Source organism: Botrytis porri (genome assembly GCF_014898465.1).
Source record: "Botrytis porri strain MUCL 3234 chromosome Unknown BPOR_016, whole genome shotgun sequence".
In the NCBI taxonomy this organism is placed as follows: Eukaryota; Fungi; Ascomycota; class Leotiomycetes; order Helotiales; family Sclerotiniaceae; genus Botrytis; species Botrytis porri.
In genome coordinates this window covers 918,980-937,517 of record NW_024066090.1, presented here as the reverse complement: position 1 = coordinate 937,517, position 18,538 = coordinate 918,980, and the positions used below count along the sequence as shown (strand labels likewise).

Genomic DNA, 18,538 nt, shown 5'->3' with positions numbered 1-18,538 from the left:
ACTTGTACAGCGGCAGAACTTTCAATCGTCAGTTGAAGTGCATTTGTGAAGGCACAAGACATACGCTGAAGTTGCAGAGAAACCCTTGACCAATCTTCCATCCGTCATAAATCATAGACACACGGAAAATATTGTGGTGAACATTCCAACGAGTGCTAAACGTTTCACCATCGAAGCGACTAAATATAGAACTACAATTGGCATCACAGAAATTCTCGATGCCATAATGACACCAAGAAACGACACAATACGAAATATTACAGCATCGAAGCAGTCAATTGCATTCGGCGCATAGTCTGTCGTCTCGATATCTGCTTTCTACAAACTAGGTTTTAAAAACAGCCAATGGTTCGGGTTGGGCGAGTAAAGATTGCCTTGTGTAATCTTCCTACAGAGTAATGGTATATGGGTGTGATTGTGTTGCCCCATAATTCGAAGAATATGTTTTCGGGTACTTTTTCTTGAATGGTAACCAGATCCTTTCCATCAGCCCAAATATACCGGTCTCTTCGAATCAGAATAACACCACCCATGGAAGGACGTTCCATCCATTCCTGGAATCTGGCCAAACGCTTTGGACGCGGTGATGAACTTTTCGAGATCTGAGTCCAAAGGAATACAGCTTCATCTAGTGGCAGGCCGTGGTCAGTTCGTGGGCTTGAAATCGTGCAGTTCACACACATACTGTATTCTTTCAATTTCTCCCGGATCTTCAGTACTAATTTCAATTGCTCTTCCGACCCATCTATCTCACTGGCAGTGCTTAATTTAAATCAGTCCCTGGGGAATCTTGCTGGGCCAGTATCTGGTGGTAATCTGTCAGTGGCGTCTTCCAACTCTCTTAATTCTTTTTGAGTCTAAAGATCTCGGCTGGAGGTAGATAATGTTCTGAATGTTCAATTCTGAGAATCGTGATACAATTGCAGATTCGGGATATCTGCTAATAAAACTTGCTATTTTTTATATCCTCTCATAATTGCGGATTCGTTGTATTTGAAGCAGTTTGTGATGCCTGCATGGCACTGAACGACTTGTAACAACTAACACCACAAACTTGTCAGATTTACTCTAGCAACAATCAGGATTGCAGCCGCATTTTCGCACTGCATCTCTGGAATTAACAACAGACTTGGATTTTCAACGATGTATGGAAGTTTAATAAAGACGGTTTCGGCCACCTTTCCGGGAAGCATTAAGCTCGAGGAGGTAAAAAAGCCGAGATATCTACCGATTTTAAAAGTCCATTCTCAGATAGTCATAGCGGACATGCGATAGAATTCACCGGCACTATTCGAAACCTCGTTTAACTCTAAAGGCTCTTCGACAATATATCGCGGAAACTTCTTGGTATATGATCTACTGTATTCTTTCGAGGATTTCATTATTGGTGCGCAAAGTCCATGCAAGAGGCATGGCAGGTCTTGTTTGGGAACATGAAGAGACGATTTGCAGAGTGCTTCATTCCAAGAAAGAAATGCGTTTAGAACAAGCGGAGGCTCAAGTCCTGAAAGATAATCAGGAGAGAGAAGCACAAGAAGCTGAACTTCGTCGTCGGGACAAGAAAGATGCTCAGCGCAAGAGAGAGAAAGAAGCCCGCCAGAAACAGCAAGAGGCTAATAAGTCTTCTGTTAGCCACCAAGACGATATTTAGAACGTATTGAACTGGGAAACTGAGTCGCAGTAGATTCTCGTTGCCATAACCTATCTCCCGGCTCTAGAGCTGACAGCCCGTCCATAGATCAGTGAAAAGGTGTTCCGCGTCTCTCCATTCGTCTGGCAACGAATTTATTAGTGTCATCGCCAATTTCTCAAGTGAGTATTCTATGCGTTTACATCCTTCATCTCTGTATTTTGCTTTTGAGGAATCATATTGATGAGATGAGGAACGCGGGAGGAGCTTCCCTGGTATTCATAGACAACGTATATAAACTGCTATTATTCATGTCGCTTGATGAACATGTATCCATTAAGTGACCTTCGACAAATACTTGTAGCTTTTTGGCCAAAATCTGTAAATTCTGTAAGCCGATGATGCATACGAAGCTAGTTACAATATATTAGAACCGACAACATATCGTTTTCTTGTACGATCCAAAGTGCGAACCTTGTGTCACATGACCTTATAATAGAGACGCGACACGCACGTTCAAACTACGCGTCTCACCAGCTTCTCTTTGGATAATTCAACAACCACAAATCCAAATATGGAGTCCAGCGATCCAACAATAATTGATCTTAAATCTTCGTTCCTGCGCGCACAAATATTCGCACTCTCTCAACCTCTTCAACCATCTCGAGAATGGCAAGATTCGATAGCAGAGGAAGAGAATACTTTACGACAACGAGTAATCGATGAAGCATTATTCAAGCTCAATACTATCCTGAAACAACATAACAAGATCAGCTATCCTCCGCAGGCACAGCGACATGTTGCTGAACAGATCGATCAATTATACTGGGCCGCAGGGGAGAGAGATGTTAATGTGAATGGAGACGAGTGGAGTGAAAAGGGCGCTGACTATCGTGAGTTCCATCAGTCATATCAATCAGGGCTTACCAGACTTATGCTAATCAATATCTCAATCGACAGGCTTGTCATCTAACATTGAGAAATTGCCAGAGGAGTGGAGCGAAGAAGCAGAAACGAAAGCACCTAAGCAAGCTGCGAAATACAAAGAGCTTCAAAATAAATTGTTGGGACTAAATGAGAAGCGAAAAGCCGCAAAGGAGAAACTCGAACAATGTAAAGCTGCCAAGAAATTATTAGAACCCTTTGATCAAGCGGAGAAGAATATTCAAGAAAACCTTGTTACCAAAAACGGGGAAATTGAGAAAGAATTAGAGAGGATGAGGATGTTGATGTTGAGAGTTGAAAGAGGTATCGTGGGGCTAGAAGGGAAAGATAGGGAGGATCATATGGATGTTGACTTGGAAGAGGATGATAGGGAGAAGCTTAGATTCTTGGGAATTACATAACACGACTGGCTTTATTCGATAGAGGACGAGAAATAAACAGTCTTTGTTCGGTGAGTTTGTTGTAAAGAATTCTTTATCTTCCTGACACTTATTAGCAAACGAGACAACAAAGCCGTCAAACATGATCAATCCCGCACTTTGTTTCAATAAGTTTCGAGTCTGTATTGAACACAACTCAGCTTCGTGCAGTACACTCAATCTTGTTTCAACATCCCAAAATTCATACAAAATGAGTCTGTACCACATCAGCCTTCCATGTACCAACTTGAAAGCATCAGAAGAGTTTTACGCAACAGTACTAAAGCCTTTAGGCTATAAAACGTACCTTCAAACTCGTAATAAGACTTTCTTCAGACCAAGCTGGTCATTTCACCCCGAACTTTCTTTGAGACGTGATAGATCTTATGGGCCAATCGGAGGTACTCGTATCACCATTCACACATCATCCCGATCACAAGTCGACAAATTTTATGTTCTCGGTCTGTATGTGTTTCCATCATTCTTCACTAATCACCAATAACACACTAATAACACCATCTGCAGAGCCAAATCTAATAATATCCAAAGCGGAGAGATCAACGATTATCCAAATGCCTACACAGCTTCTATCGTCGACTTTGACAGCAATGTCATTGAAGCAATTTACCTAAAATCATGGGTGACCAAGGTCATCATCCCATTTCCAATGACCCCGGCAGCGATTTGTGGCGCGCCTTATCTGGTAGTTGCTTCTTCTATCTTCAAAGGACTTGGAGAGTGGTACTATTTTATCTTTAACACAATATGGATATTGATTGTTGCAGGTCTTATTTATGTGCAGCTTGATTCAGAGAGGTCAACACAGAGATTAGAAGATTCTGGGCAGCTGAGCCTTGAAAAACGAGACAAAACGTCGAGGGCCAGGCTAGCATCTAGAGATGTGGATTGAAATTTGGGATGGTTTTACAGAGGTTTGGAAATTTTGGTTGGTTAAACGGCAACCAATATCAGGCGGTTCAATGCACTTCCATGTTTAACTGTGCGTGACTGACAGAGTGTCTGATTTTCTTACAGTCATAACATTCTTCAATCATCTAGTAAAGCTGCAGCTCAAGTACCCATCTACGTCGGTCTCTACATTCCCCATCGAAGTCTGAGTATAGAAATGTTATGTTAGCTAATCTTGGCACTCACATATCAAGATTTGATTTGCGCGCGCTAGAGACGCCATCGGCGGGAAATACCCGTCTCTACGTAACCGAAATAAGAGGCAGGAGTGAGTCCTCTTGCAAAGGACTTCTTAATTAAATTATAAATTCATTTCAAGTCAAATACTAAACACTGAAAAGATCAAACGAGAATTTTAGTCTTCTTTATATAAATAGCAAGAAACATGTACCTTTGATATGATATATATGATATTGAAGAATGATTCGAATTATCGAAGTCCTTTTAAATGGTGCTCAACTTCCGCTTCTTATTTCGGTTATCATGTATTAGAGCCCCGTCTAGTATCACACAACTACTAGTCTCCCCTCTCCCCAGTGCATCCCATGGTATATGATATTAACATAAGCAATCCATGATGTCATGCATTTGTAATAAACCAATTGGTCAATGACATAAGTTAGCTCGTTCATTGAAGCTTGATTTATTTATTTGGAAGTTTGCATCTGACTCAAAATAAAATTCTGTCAAGATTAATAATTCATTGTATTCAATCACGAAAATTAAAATGCCATTTCCCTACAAAACTGTAAGCCTCCTCAATCATCCATCATCAATTTCGTCTTTGCTGAGAAAATATATCAGGTACTGGTGGTTGGCGCCACCTCAGGTATCGGGCTTGCCCTCACTGAGAAAATGCTTTCTGCAGGCGTTAGCAAAATCATCGCTTTGGGCCGTCGTCAAGATAAACTCGACGAATTACAGAGGAAACATGGAGATTCCAAAGTTTCAACCGTGGCCTTTGATATTACGAATCTAGAGGGTATTCCCAAGATGGTTGAGGGGTATGTTGTCTATATATTCCGATCAATTGCTAGTGCTAGTGTCAACAAATACTGATGAATCGACTCCACAGAGTCCTCAAATCACATCCCTCCCTCGACTGCGCATTTCTCAATAGTGGAATCCAACGTTCTCTCGATTTCACTCAACCCTCATCTATAGATCTCGATTTAATTTCGACAGAATTCACGACTAACTATCTGTCCTACGTTCATCTTGTTAAAGCACTCCTTCCACATCTTCAAAATAGAGCCAAGGGTGGCGAAAATGCCGGATTGATATTCACGACTAGTGGATTGGCTTTAGTACCAATTGTGCGATGTGGCAATTATTGTGCAAGTAAAGCTGCTATGCATCAATTGATTCTCGTGATGCGGGAACAGTTGAGAGATTTCGGTCAGGGTGAAAGTGGGAATACCGCGGAGGAAAAGACGTTGGGGGAGAAGAAAAAGAGTAAGGGTGTAAAGGTTGTTGAAATCTATCCGCCTGCTGTTCAGACGGAGCTTCATGATGAAAAACATCAGCCAGATATTAAAGATGGAAGGAATATGGGAATGCCGTTGGATGAGTTTACGGAAGAAGCGTGGAGGGGACTGGAGAGGGGCGATGAAGATATTCCGGTGGGGACGACGTGGAAGGGATTTGGATATGAGGAGGTGGAGGTGAGGAGGAAGAAGTTGTTCGGCGAAATGATGGAGAAGATGAAGGGGAATTAAGGTTGTATCAAAGATTCAAGGGGGCCTGAAGACGAGTTCCCGGAGCAAGCATGGATGAACTGTGTACTGAATATTGTGAATGGTTTAAGTGGGAAAAGCAACATGTTTGGAATGTGTAGAGCTGCAAGCGCCTCTGAAAATTAGCGGTATCAAAGCTCGTCACGATTGGTGGACAATAGAGCTGAGAATTAACTCGTCCGTCAAATGATTTACTCCCCGTCGTGTTTCATATTTCTCGTTTTTTGGTATTCAAAATCATTTGAATATCCGTCATCTCTCCCCAGTGGAATGTCCTCTTACCCCATACTTTCACCATATGAAATCGATATTCACTTGCACAAATGCTAGAAAGCCTTTCCCGTCTAACTATATAAACACCGTGAGTTCTTCGGACCATCACCTCGCTATTGCAAAAAGAAAAAGGTAGAACACTACTTGCTCTGCTAGGAATTCCAATTGCTTATAATCCAAAATGTAGCATAATACTTAGATACCGCAACTTGGGCGTATCATTTTGTGAGCTTGTTGTGGATCGAAGTTCTTATTCTTGTAAATGACAATTGAAGTATTCGACGGCGATGAAGATCAGTGCGCTTAGATGGAAATGGGTTAGCGTCAGCGTCTAGATTACTACACTTCAAAAAAATGGGATAAATATGCTATCCCCATTCTTCGTGATCTACTAAACAAATCCCGCTTGATCGATCTTACCACTCTAGATCTTTGATCGAGGCTTTGCGGACCTTACGGATCCTGCAAAGTTGTCTCAACAGTCCACCATTGGCATGGATAAAAATCACAGTTAAAGAGCGTCTTCTATATTTTTCTACGAGATATCCGAGTATCATGTGACCGTCTTTCATCATATTGACATCAAACTCATACTCTAGAGTCCAGACTTGTTCCCAAGCCTGAGAGTGAATCCCATTCTAGCCAATCGCCAGTCTTAAAATATCTAGTCAACCTGTATTTCATTAAACACACCAAATGGGTTCCTCTATGTCAAAACTTTCCTTGATGCTCAAGATATTTTTTCCTAGGACATATTCCTGGGAGCTGGTTCCTAACGAATGGGATGATCTAATTTCCTGCCGTATAATTAAATAACGAATGGATAGGGTCATGCGTGTGCCTCACATGTTTAGAACTACTTACCATCATTATCATCAAGGTCTATCCAATATTCTTCTGACAGCAGGAGCGTGTAAGAGTGGAAGTGACAGTGAATACTATTCATGTTCTGGTCTCTCCACTTACTGGAAATATCTTCGCAGAGTTAAACATGACTCCCCTTACCTTGGAACTACACATGCCTATCTCTCGGAATTTTGACATGAGGGTTCTTCAGGAGTGAGTTCTTTCTCTGGCGAATACAGATCTTGGCTTCCGCAGCTTGTTTGGTTCCTAGATGTGGTTAGCTTTGTTACTATATATCCATACCTCTGAAATGGGCACACAATTCAAGAATTCCCAAAGTTCGCTTACTGCCTTTACTCTCAAGGGGCATAGGTTTTTTCGACACAGGAGATTGATTGCTTCATCAATCGAATGGATAGATGTAGAAGTATTTAATGGGATTAAAATCCCATCCACATACATCCATGGATTCCTTGAATGAAGACATCGGTAGTATGATGGCAATAACACCCATATAAACTTTCAAGGTATCAATGCAAACCATCTCGCGCTTACTCGGAAGTCTTACGAAGCTTGTATTGAGGATGTGATACACCGAGTACTTCTCTAGATTATCATGAAGCGATGAAGCGTTTGTGATTTTGTATAGTCAAATTGGCTTACAATTCACCAATAGATCATCGGATCATCTTACTGACATCAAATTTATGTATAAAAAAAGTGAGTCTCAAAAACGATTCACTCACCATCCACCCACTCCTCACTTCCCACCTCATCGTCGCCTAAAATCTCGCCCCACAAAAACTCAACCCAAATCTCTCTCCCCACCAACCATTTCAAAAATCCTATCTTCAGAAAAGAAAAGTAAATGACCAAAACAAAAATAGCAAAATTTCAACACGTCTTGCGACGCTGTAAATCCCAATCAACTTCGTACTATAGAATGACTGTACCAAACTGTCCCCTATTTGGCCCGATTGAGAGAGCCCCGATTACTATGGCATGGGTGGAGGCGTTACGTAGACCACTGTACCACGGGGATATGTTTGGTGAGGGATGTGAGGATTTCGGGGGATATATTGAAGAGGTCGTCTGGTAAGATTGGAGAGGGGAAATAGATAGTGGGAATTGGGATAAACGATGAAGGATATGTGACGCATTTTGAGGACCCTGAATGAGAATAAGAGATTTTACGTCTTTATTTCTTTTTCCTGGTGATAACTTCAACAAGCACGATTTGAGCGCCTGTTGAATTTCTTCTTGGTTGATGTTGCATCATGTATGTCGCGAACGATCTGGCGGTCATGGGCTGCAGAATTCTTCCGACAATGTTTACAGGATGCGAAAACCATTCAATGCTTTATGAGGTATTGATGTCACCGCCTATGGTAATATCGTCGTACATATCGACTTTAGTAAAGTAGGTAGGCAACAACTACACTTGAAGATCCGTTTCTAATCACAATGAAGACAAACTTGCATTCCGAAAGTTTACTTGCGAATTGCCAATCTGAGTGTCCACAGAATCGTTAGCCCAAAATATGAATGATTGCACGGTTGAACCAGTTTGCGCTTTCAATCTGCGTGTGTATCGTTCATAAAGTAGTTGAGTTTTACCTTTGGTTTAGGTCAAACTTGAACACGGAGTCCATTGCCGTCTTTGTAAGAGAGGCCAAAATTCATGTTCAGCTGAATGCATGAGATACCAAAGGAATTACCTTGAAGGATCAGAACATTGGGAATTTGCCTCCCCAATGACATTTAATGTGCTACACGTTAATGTCGGAAATGCCGATTGGGTCCTCGTGGTTGAATGAGATCGATGGCAAGAGATATCTCTAGACTTATACCTACTCTCAAGATATGAGAACGATGCAGCATAATATCAAAGCCCCGCTTGGGGAGTTGATATGAACACTCAAAAATGCCTACCTACTCAACTGACCATGGGGAAACTGATGTTGATTCGAGGATTGATGCTGAAGTACAGAGCCATACTTAACATCACTTGACTAGACTTTTTTGGCGGATGGTTTTTTGGATATTGAGTAGAATTTATGTTCGCTACATACCAATAGCTTTGGAACTCACACTTTTAGTATCATTGCACCGAGTTGAATACGAAAATATTCATGCTTTGAATCCACTAGATCCTGAACTTCGGAGTGGTTGTTTTCGCTCAGTCCATGCTACTGTAGCATCAAGACGAGGAAGTGACATGTAGAAAGAGGTGAATTTATGAAAGGAGAAGCATTGCGAATCTGGGAAGAAATGGCTATGCAATCACATAGTTGGTGCAAATGGTGTCATTGTAGTATGGAATTGACGTTATTGAATTACAAATTTCTCAATTCCGCGGATTCACCCTTACATGTTAGCCTTGGAACTTAAGTTTTAAGCCGCCCGTAATCTAGAAAGCCAAATTGTATACTCCATCATTTCGAATGACAAGACATCCCTATCATTCGATTGCTAGAGCAAGGTTAGTATAAGATGAGAAGAAATTGCAGTTTATAGCGAGAGAAATCCAAAGTGGAAACCAGGCGATGTCTTCTTGAGATTTCGATCATTGGCGCCCACAGAAGATAATGTGGCAGATAGGACAAGAAACAGATCTTAAGATAACACTGCCTTGTTGAACTTCATATGGATGTTCGTCCTGGCGCCGTATCGGTTGGGCTCAATCGCAATGAAATGCATTGCGCGGAAGGTAAGGGGTGGCAGGAGAGGTAATAGCGTTAAGAAGGGGGTGTCTCGAAAATAGGGGTTTCATATCACATCACTGTCGTCTAGTCCAGGGAGGGTTAGCTAGAAACGAGGAAGATTGGTTGAAAAGTTTGAGAAGAAGCATGAACATCTAAAACCTGAATCACAGACCAAAATTTGGATACCTAGGTAGGTATATAATGTGAATATGTCGATACTTCATCTGAGACCCCTTATTTCACCTATCTAACTTCAGACAGAAGTTTCTTCTATGTTAGACACTTAAGAACAACAGATGAATCCTTTCAACAAACTAAGAGCAAAATCTATTTACATGTAAAATAAACATTCAATACAGAGCATAAGCATGTCATTCAATCATCTTTGACAGAAACTACCTGTTGTTCATTGATGTCTCATGCTTTCTAGCTCACTGAGCTGATGTTGGGTAAGACTATTATTCTCACTGTGACACCCTTCCCACTTGGAACATCAAAAGTACATTCAAACTTCATTAGATGAGAACATGTCCAGTGAATAACAATCAACAATGAACCTTTGTCATGCCTCTATCATATTTTCGTTTACCCCTCACCCTTCTTCAAAAGTTCCTCCATCCTTTTTCTCCCCATCAACTCGTGATCTGGAACAACATTCCCCCGACGCTCGGATCACCCAAATCAATAAACCATGTCTCCAACTCCATCAATCCAGAGCTTACAGCTTGCTCCCCAGCCCACCAAATACGATCCCATCGTACTACCCAATTCCGAGTTCCTTACAGGCGCCGTCGAATATCCCACTCGAAAATCCAGTCTTGCCAATCTACCTCCCGACAAGAAACCTACCACCATGACTTCCAGACTCGTCCTCGTAATTGGCGATTTGCATATCCCAGATCGAGCTATTGATGTTCCTCAAAAGGTATGATTCCTTTTGCGCCTGCTGCGCTTTTCCTTGCAATTCTCCCGAATGCTAATCTGTTGAAACATAGTTCAAGAAGCTTCTCACCCCCGGAAAGATTGGCCAAACTCTCTGTCTCGGAAACCTCACCGATCGTCAAACCTACGACTATCTCCGCTCCATAACCCCCGATCTGAAGATCGTTCGCGGCCGCTACGATACCGACGCTACCTCTCTCCCACTCTCCCAAGTCGTTACACATGGCTCTCTTCGCATTGGCTTCGTTGAAGGCTTTACCATTGTTGCGCCTAATGAGGTTGATTTATTGACTGCCGAAGCCAATAAATTGGATGTTGATGTATTGTGCTGGGGAGGAACTCACAAGTTTGATGCCTTCGAGCTCGACAATAAGTTCTTTATCAATCCCGGAAGTGCAACGGGTGCGATGACCACGGGCTGGATGGAGCCGGGTGAGGAGATTGTTCCTAGTTTTTGTTTGATGGATGTAAGTTCTTATCTATTCTTGCGCACTATTTACTTGAGCTACAATATATTCTCCCATTCCTCCTCCCCCCCTCAAAAACGCCAGCTAAATCCTACCCCTCCTCTAGGTCCAAGGTCTCGGTCTCACCCTCTACGTCTATCAATTACGCACCAGCGAAAAAGGTGAAGAATCCGTCTCCGTCGAGAAGATCTCTTACACTAAGGTTCTCCCTCCCACCACGGCCGCCTCCACTTCCACATAATGATACCCCGTTTCTGCACCACATTTCCATTTAAAGAAGTGCCTTTCCTTCTGCTTTCCCCTGCGGTCGCCAGTTACACAAAAGTCTTTTGGCATTTACGGTGTTTGGGGATCTTGATCTTTTGCGGGATGGGGGTACAATTGATATGATATGACATGATATGATGCCATAACGATAGACTATGACTGCTGGAGAGAGAAATGCATGCACATAATACCAGAGAGCTAGACTTTTTCACTTCTCCCATTTCAAGAAAAGTCTTGCCATATTCATCCACGAGGTGAACGAATGGACGCCTACTGGATACCAGATGAATAGGATTGCGTACGATATCACCTAATGATACATAGCATACAATAAAAATCACATTTGTAGCGCAAGCTACTCATTTGCGATTCATTACAATGCAGAAATTGAGAATAGAAGAACAATATTCGTGATTCGATGATAAAAGAGAGATTTCATTGATATCATATTCCGCTTCATAAAAGTGAAAGGATCGAAAAACTAGAAAACCAAAGACTACTTTTGCGCCATTCATCAAGACCAAAGAAATATGCGCATAGCATCTTGGAACCGCTGTAATCTCATTAATCATCCAATCCAATCCCATTACTCCCGAATTTAATCCAATCTTTCATAATCGATTTGATCCATGGCAATCGAAATCAACAGAAGAAATTAAGAATATTTTATAGCCCAAACTTGACTTATAAGAACGCCACTCATTATAACATCATACTTCTTCTCCTCGAACTTATCCTATCACTCCTATTCGCACTCGCTGCTGCAGCGCCCGCCATACTCGTACTACTGACACTTTTCCTCAAGGATTTATCCGAGGAAACCGTGGTATCTCTTTCTGATTCGTGACCTTGAGCTGACGCACTTCTAGCTATGGTTGAAGAGGGCAATGCTGATTGTCTTCTTCTTGAACTTGATTGTGATACTCCTGTTGATACAGAGATCTTTCTCGCTGGTTCGAAGTCCTGATCTCCTACCGGAACAGTGGAAGCTCTTCTAGCAAAACGTGATGATGCTCTATCACTTTTTTCTTCTTTTATGACTTTCGGTTCTTCAGAATCGCGTTTGGGGGACCCTTGAAATTCATATATATCCATATCTTCAAGGGCTGCTTTTATATCGTCGCCTTTGGTCGACTGTTCCTTGGATTTCGCTTTTATTTTCCTCGACTCTGCTAACAGCTCCGCGACTGATTTTGATCCCGATGCTGAAGATCCCGACTCTGTGAGATATAAAATTGACTCGCGACGTTTTCTGTGGTCTGTGATGCTGCTTGGTAACATATCAGGAAGTGGTGCAGAAGCTTTGCTAGTTAGCGGACTGTGATCCGCGTTTGACGCGGTTGATAGTTGTTTCCAGGAATCTTCCGATTCGGGTTCTGCTTTGATTTTGCTTATTGTCGTCGGACCAGCTTCCTCATCTACTCTAATGGCACGAACTTTTCCATCGGCTGTGACGGCGTTCACAAACTCCTTTCCTGGTCGGCGCATTTTGTCTCGAAGATTGGGTTCCGCATAACTTATCGAGTTCCGAGCTCGTCGACTTGGTCGTTGGCCTTCAGCAGATTCCCTCATCTCTGAAGGCGGTGGAGTATCCCGAGATTCCACTCGGACGTTGGTTGACGGATTCGATGAAAGAGGTGAAAAGATATCGAGAGGTGCAGGCGTCTCTGGTCCCGCCTGCAAATTGAAGACCTGCACTGGAGGTTGTTGCGTGGTTTGTTGAATAGGTTTGACATTTTCCATCTGCTTCTCCTCGCTCGGCACCTCCTTCGACAGGCTTTCCTTCAACAAATTCAACTTTCCTGGCTTGATCCCATCGTGACTGGAATTCCTGCTGCTGGCTCCTTTCTTAGGGGAATTATTGACACTTTTGGCTGCCAGAACCTTTCTGGTGCTAGGAGCCAAAGCTGGCCTATCTTTCGACAATCCTTTTGAGCTCATAACATCCTTCAATGGCTTTGCATTCTCTTTGGCTGATGAGACTGCCGATTTTGCCTTCGCTCGTTCCTCGGTGGATACCCGTGTGAATTGGAAATCGTCGGTATCAGTAGCTTTTGTCGACTCCAGTTCCTCGTCTTCTCTTGCACTAAGCTTTCTCTTTGCACCCGATTTCAGTGCTCCCGTAATCTCTCGTTTTGCCGGAAGTTCCAATCGGCTGTTCCTCCTAATATCAGAAGTCACCATACTATCCTTGCGCTTCTTCCTCTGCTCAAGATTCGTTGATATTGTCTGATCCAGACCATGCTCGTCTTCCCTTTCATAAGCTAATATTCCTGCTAAATCAATCTTTACAGGATCTTCGTCAACAAATTGCGATACTGGTGGTGGCCCGATGTCAGGTGAATCTTCGGTTTCTGCTACCACTTCAGCTAACATATTTTCGATTTCCTGATGTCTATGAATTGTTAGCGTGCAAACTTCACTATGTCCAATATTGCGCAACATACTCCAAAGTTTTCCTAGGATAATATTTGTTTTCCAAAATGGGGGGTAATTTGCCATCCGGGCTACCGATGTCTTCACTCGATGAAGCCATCTTTTTCCTTGGTGGCATTTTGCGCTCCGGGCTTGTACCATCCTCGTTCAATGGGTCCAGATTATCCCACTTGTTTTCCTTGGGACTACGAGGAGGATTCGAACCCGCTCTTAACCCTCCAAATTGCCTCGGAACATGTGGTGATCTCTTCCTTTGTGGAGATTCTTCTCCCAAACCACTTATCAGAGCTCCAATCTCCAGCAATCTCTCTTCGAGTTGTGATTTAACCACATTAACTCTATCAGCAGCTCTTCGAGCCTTTCCATTATCGATTTCACTTCGAAGGCGTAAATTCTCCTCCCGGAGTTCTAGGTTTTCAGCAAGAAGTTTCGAAGTTTCATTTTCAAGGCTCCGGATTCGAACTGCTTGGGAGGAATTGACGGATGCAATATCGCGATTTTGACGTTTATATTTGCGCTTGACTATGATTGCATCAGAAAGGCGCCTCTCCATTTTTTTTGCCAATTGTCAGGAAATCATTGTTTGGGAACTCACGAGATTCAATACTCTCCAACGAAGCTGCAGGCTCATTTAAGCGGGCCATGTGAGCTGGCAACGCATGCGGAATGAAATATGATTAGTAGTACAGTATGAGAAAGAGACGTGATAAATTTGAGGATTATTGTGATAATTCTTGGAAGCTGCGACGAGGGATTTGTCGAAATGACTGTGATTTCTAGTTGATTCTCAGAGTTATTAGAGTGTTTGTGTATAGTGAAAAATTAGGGTGAATTGATTTGTTTACATTGAACTTAAATTGGTTAGATTGGGAGCATTGACTCTGCTATCATAAATGTGGGGGGTTTTATCAAATTTCATTGGTTGAGAAAGGATCGCTATCAGTCCCGCCTTGAGTTGTCCACTGATGGAGAATTAATTCATATCAAATTCAATTATAAAGCATTCCAAGTCTCCATCTCTTTGCATTGGAGATCCAATATTGCAACACTCGGGCTGTAATAAAGCAAAGATCACAATAATGTCCTACTCATCTCGGCCCCTCGGTTCGCATCTGCGACAACAATCTATGGGTGGTAGTTTAGGTCCATCTTCTGGTCAATCCCCCGTCCTACAAGCGCGCATCAATGAGAAAAGGGCAGAGTTAGAAAATCTCAAGCAGCTGCGAGATTTGAGTGCAGGACTGGCTGGACAGATGCAAATGCTGGAGGAGAAGCTTTTGACTCTTTCAGATGGAACAGAAGCCGTCGCAACAGTATTGGGCAACTGGCAAAGCGTTCTGCAAGCTATTAGCATGGCATCGAGTAAGATACGGCGTACTATGCTGTTTGTCGCAATTCTCTAACGATCACCAGTGAAAATCCCAAAACCCAAAGAGTCAAACGAAGGGGAAGAAGAATTGGAAAGGAGAACGGGACGTGAAATACCATTACCTCAGACTCTAGTGCGAATACCCACAGAGCATGCGCCAATGTTACAGCCATCCAAAGATGAAGAATCGAATCAATAAAGAGTACACGCTAAGTCGCTGGGAGACTAGAAGAGGATACACATGCATTCATGACGAGTTTGGTGCATTAAACGGCGCAATAGGCAGATATGGGGTTGTGACTTTCGATACCAAAAACGGTCTGGTGATGGATCGTGTCCATGTAGGAATGGCTGGTAAAAAGCAGCTGGACTTTTGATGATGACATGATTGATGACATATTAGCAGAGTTTGTTCGAATAAGAAAAGTGTCGGAAAAGTCATGCAATCTAAACAAATACATGGTGTTGTGGCCTGCATAAGTAGGTAAGATGTGAAACCCAATGACGGAAAGGTCGATGGAAGAGAAGGTTACATTACATCACAATGAGTAGGAGTTGAGTCCCTCATCGAAGGAATCAAACTCATCGACAAATTCCTTTGCGTATTGACTGACGGACAATGAATGAATTTGTCAAGAGCTATTCACTTCACCAATTTCATCCCCAAAATAGCTTTGTTCAATCATCGTCGTCGTTCACGATTTCGCAGTCGCGCCTTTCTTTTTCAGCTACCGGTTGCTATAGTGATGATGTAAGCTCAAACAAATGAGGGGAAGGAAAGGAAGCTACACTTTCGTAGCGAGCTACTCAAACGAATATTCTCATTGATCGATGGAATTTCAATGACTTGACAATTCACATAATTGATAAGAAGAAAGCTCTGGTTTTTTTGGAAAAGAAGATTCATCAAACTTGGTACTACATTGCTATTGACTTTACGAACACGAAATACGATTGTCACTCAAAAATAGAACGCAATTTCCTCCAATCCTTGCAAATCGATTGCCTCTCAATACTCAAACCACATCTAATTTCCGAAACACTATTCGACCAAAGATCTACTCTTTCTAGACCATTTATGACTTTTGACAGTCAAGATGTCTCGAGTAACAAGATCAGCCACGATCAATATTGGTGAAGATAATACAGCATCCATTGCTGCCCAAATCCCTCTTCCATTGACACCTGCTTCAAAAGTATTGGCTACTTCAACTGTACACGAATTGAATAGCATGGCAGCTCTTGATAGCTCAGAAACGGATCTCGCACAACATATGAAAAATCTCAAAGCTGCATATCGAAGTGCTCTCGGTATCACAAAAAAAGGCAAAAAGCACAACAAGAATAAGAACAAAGGAAAGCAAGACCTTTTGACAGAGCTAGAACATACCAAGGTTACTGCCCATGAGATCGAGCACATTGAGGGTATTACTGTCAATCAAACGTCTATTCAAGCTACTCCAAACACAGAAACTGTCCCAAGAATTGCTGCAGGCCCACCTGGTGCTCGCTTTACAACTCTTGTCTCCAATTTTGAGCCTCCAAGGACTCAAACTGGTCAGCCAAAATCCGTTCAACCACCGTACATCATGGGACAGCCTATCTTACCTCAAATTCCACAATTGGGACGAACCACTCGAGGTCAAATTGCAAGACAACAAGCAGGTCAGTATGATAAAGGTGTTTCATTCATTAGAGCGGCCGATGCTGGAGATGTCTTCTGGAAACCACCTCAACCCTCCAGTTGTGGCTCATCTCTTTTCGCTGGTTCTCACTTTCCTGTGCAGACTGGACCTTTCATTCCGTTGAGACGTGAGCATAACACTAATCCCTCCGACTATGTAGCAAAGAAGAATAATGTCAACACAGAGACAAAGGGTTTCGAATCTCTAGCATCAGAAAAACTCCGATCCACCCCAAAGAAGAATGATCCTCCAGCTGCTTCTGGCACCTTACCCTTCGTAAAGCAAATCACAACACTCGAGGAAATTGAAAGAGCTTACAAGGCTTCAGAGGTAGCATCTCCTGTTCGCCAACGCTCCTCTTCCGCCGAAATTGAAGAGGATTCATTCATCGATATTATCATAAGTCGATCACCAGCCAAGCCTGTGTCTCGCATCGAAGACTCTTTGGAAGAGCTTGACAATCTGGAAGATGCCATAGATGCGCTCGATGAAGCTACCACCGTCGAAAAATTTGTTGCTACCTCACCCAAGACGGTCAATATCTCAACTGAAGCTTCCTCTGACAGCAATGCGAGAAGATCACTGCAACGAGGACTTGTTGAGGAGCTCCCCGCTGCTGGATTACGTGTACGCGTACATGATAGTCTAACTCAAGCAACTTCACAAAGACCCAAGTCTACCTACGCAACAATGCGTGTCAAGCGTACAACAGCCACAGAGCCAGCCCTCAAAAAGGCTAAATCTATGTCCTTCGAAAATGTAAGACCGGTCGTCAGTCCGGAAAAGCCAACAATGGTGTCCCCAAGTAAAGTTCCACGTCCAACTAGTCTTCTCCCTCCAAAATCACCAACAAAATCTACAAAGCCATCCACCAAGCCAGTCTTTGAGCTTCCTGGTGACGCTGTCGCTAAGCGATTAAAGGAACAGAGAGAGGCTCGTATTGCGCAACGAGAATCATCCGAAATGACGGTCGTTAGGACTACAAGTACCCCAGGAAGAATCAAGTCCAGCAAGCCCCCTACCAAATCCTCTCAATTCGAACTCCCTGGGGAAGCATACTCAAGACGTAAGCGAGAAGCACTTGAGGCAAAACTCAAAGCCCAAGAAGAAGAAGACCGTAAAAGACGGGAATTTAAAGCCAGACCCATTGGTAAAACCGTCGCTTCCCGTACTCTTCCCCGCGATACAGCTGCTAGTCGCGCGCGCCAAAGCAAAACGGGAACAACTGGTGACAGTGTTGACAATGGTGGTCTCACAATCGGCAAACGTGGGAGCTTAATTGGAGCTCATCGTCCTTCAATTCTTGACATGCAGAAAGTAAATGTTATTGGATCGTCACCTCGTACTAAAGCTCCCCCTGCTCCTTTGAATCGCAAAGCGTCGCAACGTCCACATAATCCGAGAATGGCAATGCAGAGAACGGTGTCAGATTCAGATCATGAATTGCAGAGACAGAGAGCCAAGGAACTTTATAACAAAGATGCGATGTATACAACAGAAATTGAAAGAGAGAAAAAGGAACGGGAGATGGCAGCTATTAAGGCAAGGGAAGAGGCGGCAGAGAAGGGAAGAGCGGCTAGTAGGGAGTGGGCGGAAAGACAGAAGGCCAAAGCAATAGGCGAGGCGCTTACTAGTCCAAAGTCTTCTACTTTCTTTTGAGTGGAGTTTGATCAAATTGTTTGTGGTGTTTCGGCGTTTTAAGTTGGCTTTAAACGGTCTGGAATTAGTGTGCTTGGCTTATCGTGCTTACATGGATATATGAGCCTACGCGTTAGGTACTCTTATACGTTATTGTGGATTTCTTCGTATCGGACTTGGCTTTGTAGTCTGAGATTATACGTTCTTTTCA

General features: G+C 42.9%; 7 protein-coding genes across 7 annotated transcripts; 6 read left to right on the top strand and 1 right to left on the bottom strand.

The window, feature by feature from the left end:
- Positions 1–2,204: 2,204 nt before the first annotated feature.
- On the top strand, positions 2,205–2,976 carry EAF01_010486 (uncharacterized protein; the record flags this gene model as incomplete). The annotated part of the gene is made up of 2 exons (XM_038918743.1): positions 2,205–2,523; positions 2,591–2,976. 2 exons carry the CDS (start codon positions 2,205–2,207, stop codon positions 2,974–2,976), a joined length of 705 nt encoding a protein of 234 aa, XP_038765968.1.
- Positions 2,977–3,205: 229 nt separating this feature from the next.
- EAF01_010485 (uncharacterized protein) lies at positions 3,206–3,904 on the top strand (the record flags this gene model as incomplete). Its single annotated transcript, XM_038918742.1, has 2 exons — positions 3,206–3,459; positions 3,520–3,904. 2 exons carry the CDS (start codon positions 3,206–3,208, stop codon positions 3,902–3,904), a joined length of 639 nt encoding a protein of 212 aa, XP_038765967.1.
- Positions 3,905–4,690: 786 nt separating this feature from the next.
- On the top strand, positions 4,691–5,681 carry EAF01_010484 (uncharacterized protein; the record flags this gene model as incomplete). The annotated part of the gene is made up of 3 exons (XM_038918741.1): positions 4,691–4,711; positions 4,768–4,967; positions 5,039–5,681. The coding sequence occupies 3 exons, from the start codon at positions 4,691–4,693 to the stop codon at positions 5,679–5,681; spliced, it is 864 nt and encodes a 287-aa protein (XP_038765966.1).
- A 4,533-nt stretch (positions 5,682–10,214) lies between these two features.
- On the top strand, positions 10,215–11,572 carry EAF01_010483 (uncharacterized protein; the record flags this gene model as incomplete). The annotated part of the gene is made up of 3 exons (XM_038918740.1): positions 10,215–10,448; positions 10,519–10,932; positions 11,039–11,572. 3 exons carry the CDS (start codon positions 10,215–10,217, stop codon positions 11,171–11,173), a joined length of 783 nt encoding a protein of 260 aa, XP_038765965.1. The 3' UTR covers positions 11,174–11,572.
- A 329-nt stretch (positions 11,573–11,901) lies between these two features.
- Positions 11,902–14,279, bottom strand: EAF01_010482 (uncharacterized protein; the record flags this gene model as incomplete). Its single annotated transcript, XM_038918739.1, has 3 exons — positions 11,902–13,594; positions 13,647–14,157; positions 14,231–14,279. The coding sequence occupies 3 exons, from the start codon at positions 14,277–14,279 to the stop codon at positions 11,902–11,904; spliced, it is 2,253 nt and encodes a 750-aa protein (XP_038765964.1).
- Positions 14,280–14,714: 435 nt separating this feature from the next.
- On the top strand, positions 14,715–15,203 carry EAF01_010481 (uncharacterized protein; the record flags this gene model as incomplete). The annotated part of the gene is made up of 2 exons (XM_038918738.1): positions 14,715–14,997; positions 15,049–15,203. The coding sequence occupies 2 exons, from the start codon at positions 14,715–14,717 to the stop codon at positions 15,201–15,203; spliced, it is 438 nt and encodes a 145-aa protein (XP_038765963.1).
- An 898-nt stretch (positions 15,204–16,101) lies between these two features.
- On the top strand, positions 16,102–18,348 carry EAF01_010480 (uncharacterized protein; the record flags this gene model as incomplete). The annotated part of the gene is made up of 1 exon (XM_038918737.1): positions 16,102–18,348. One exon carries the CDS (start codon positions 16,102–16,104, stop codon positions 18,346–18,348), a length of 2,247 nt encoding a protein of 748 aa, XP_038765962.1.
- Between the last annotated feature and the right edge of the window lie 190 nt (positions 18,349–18,538).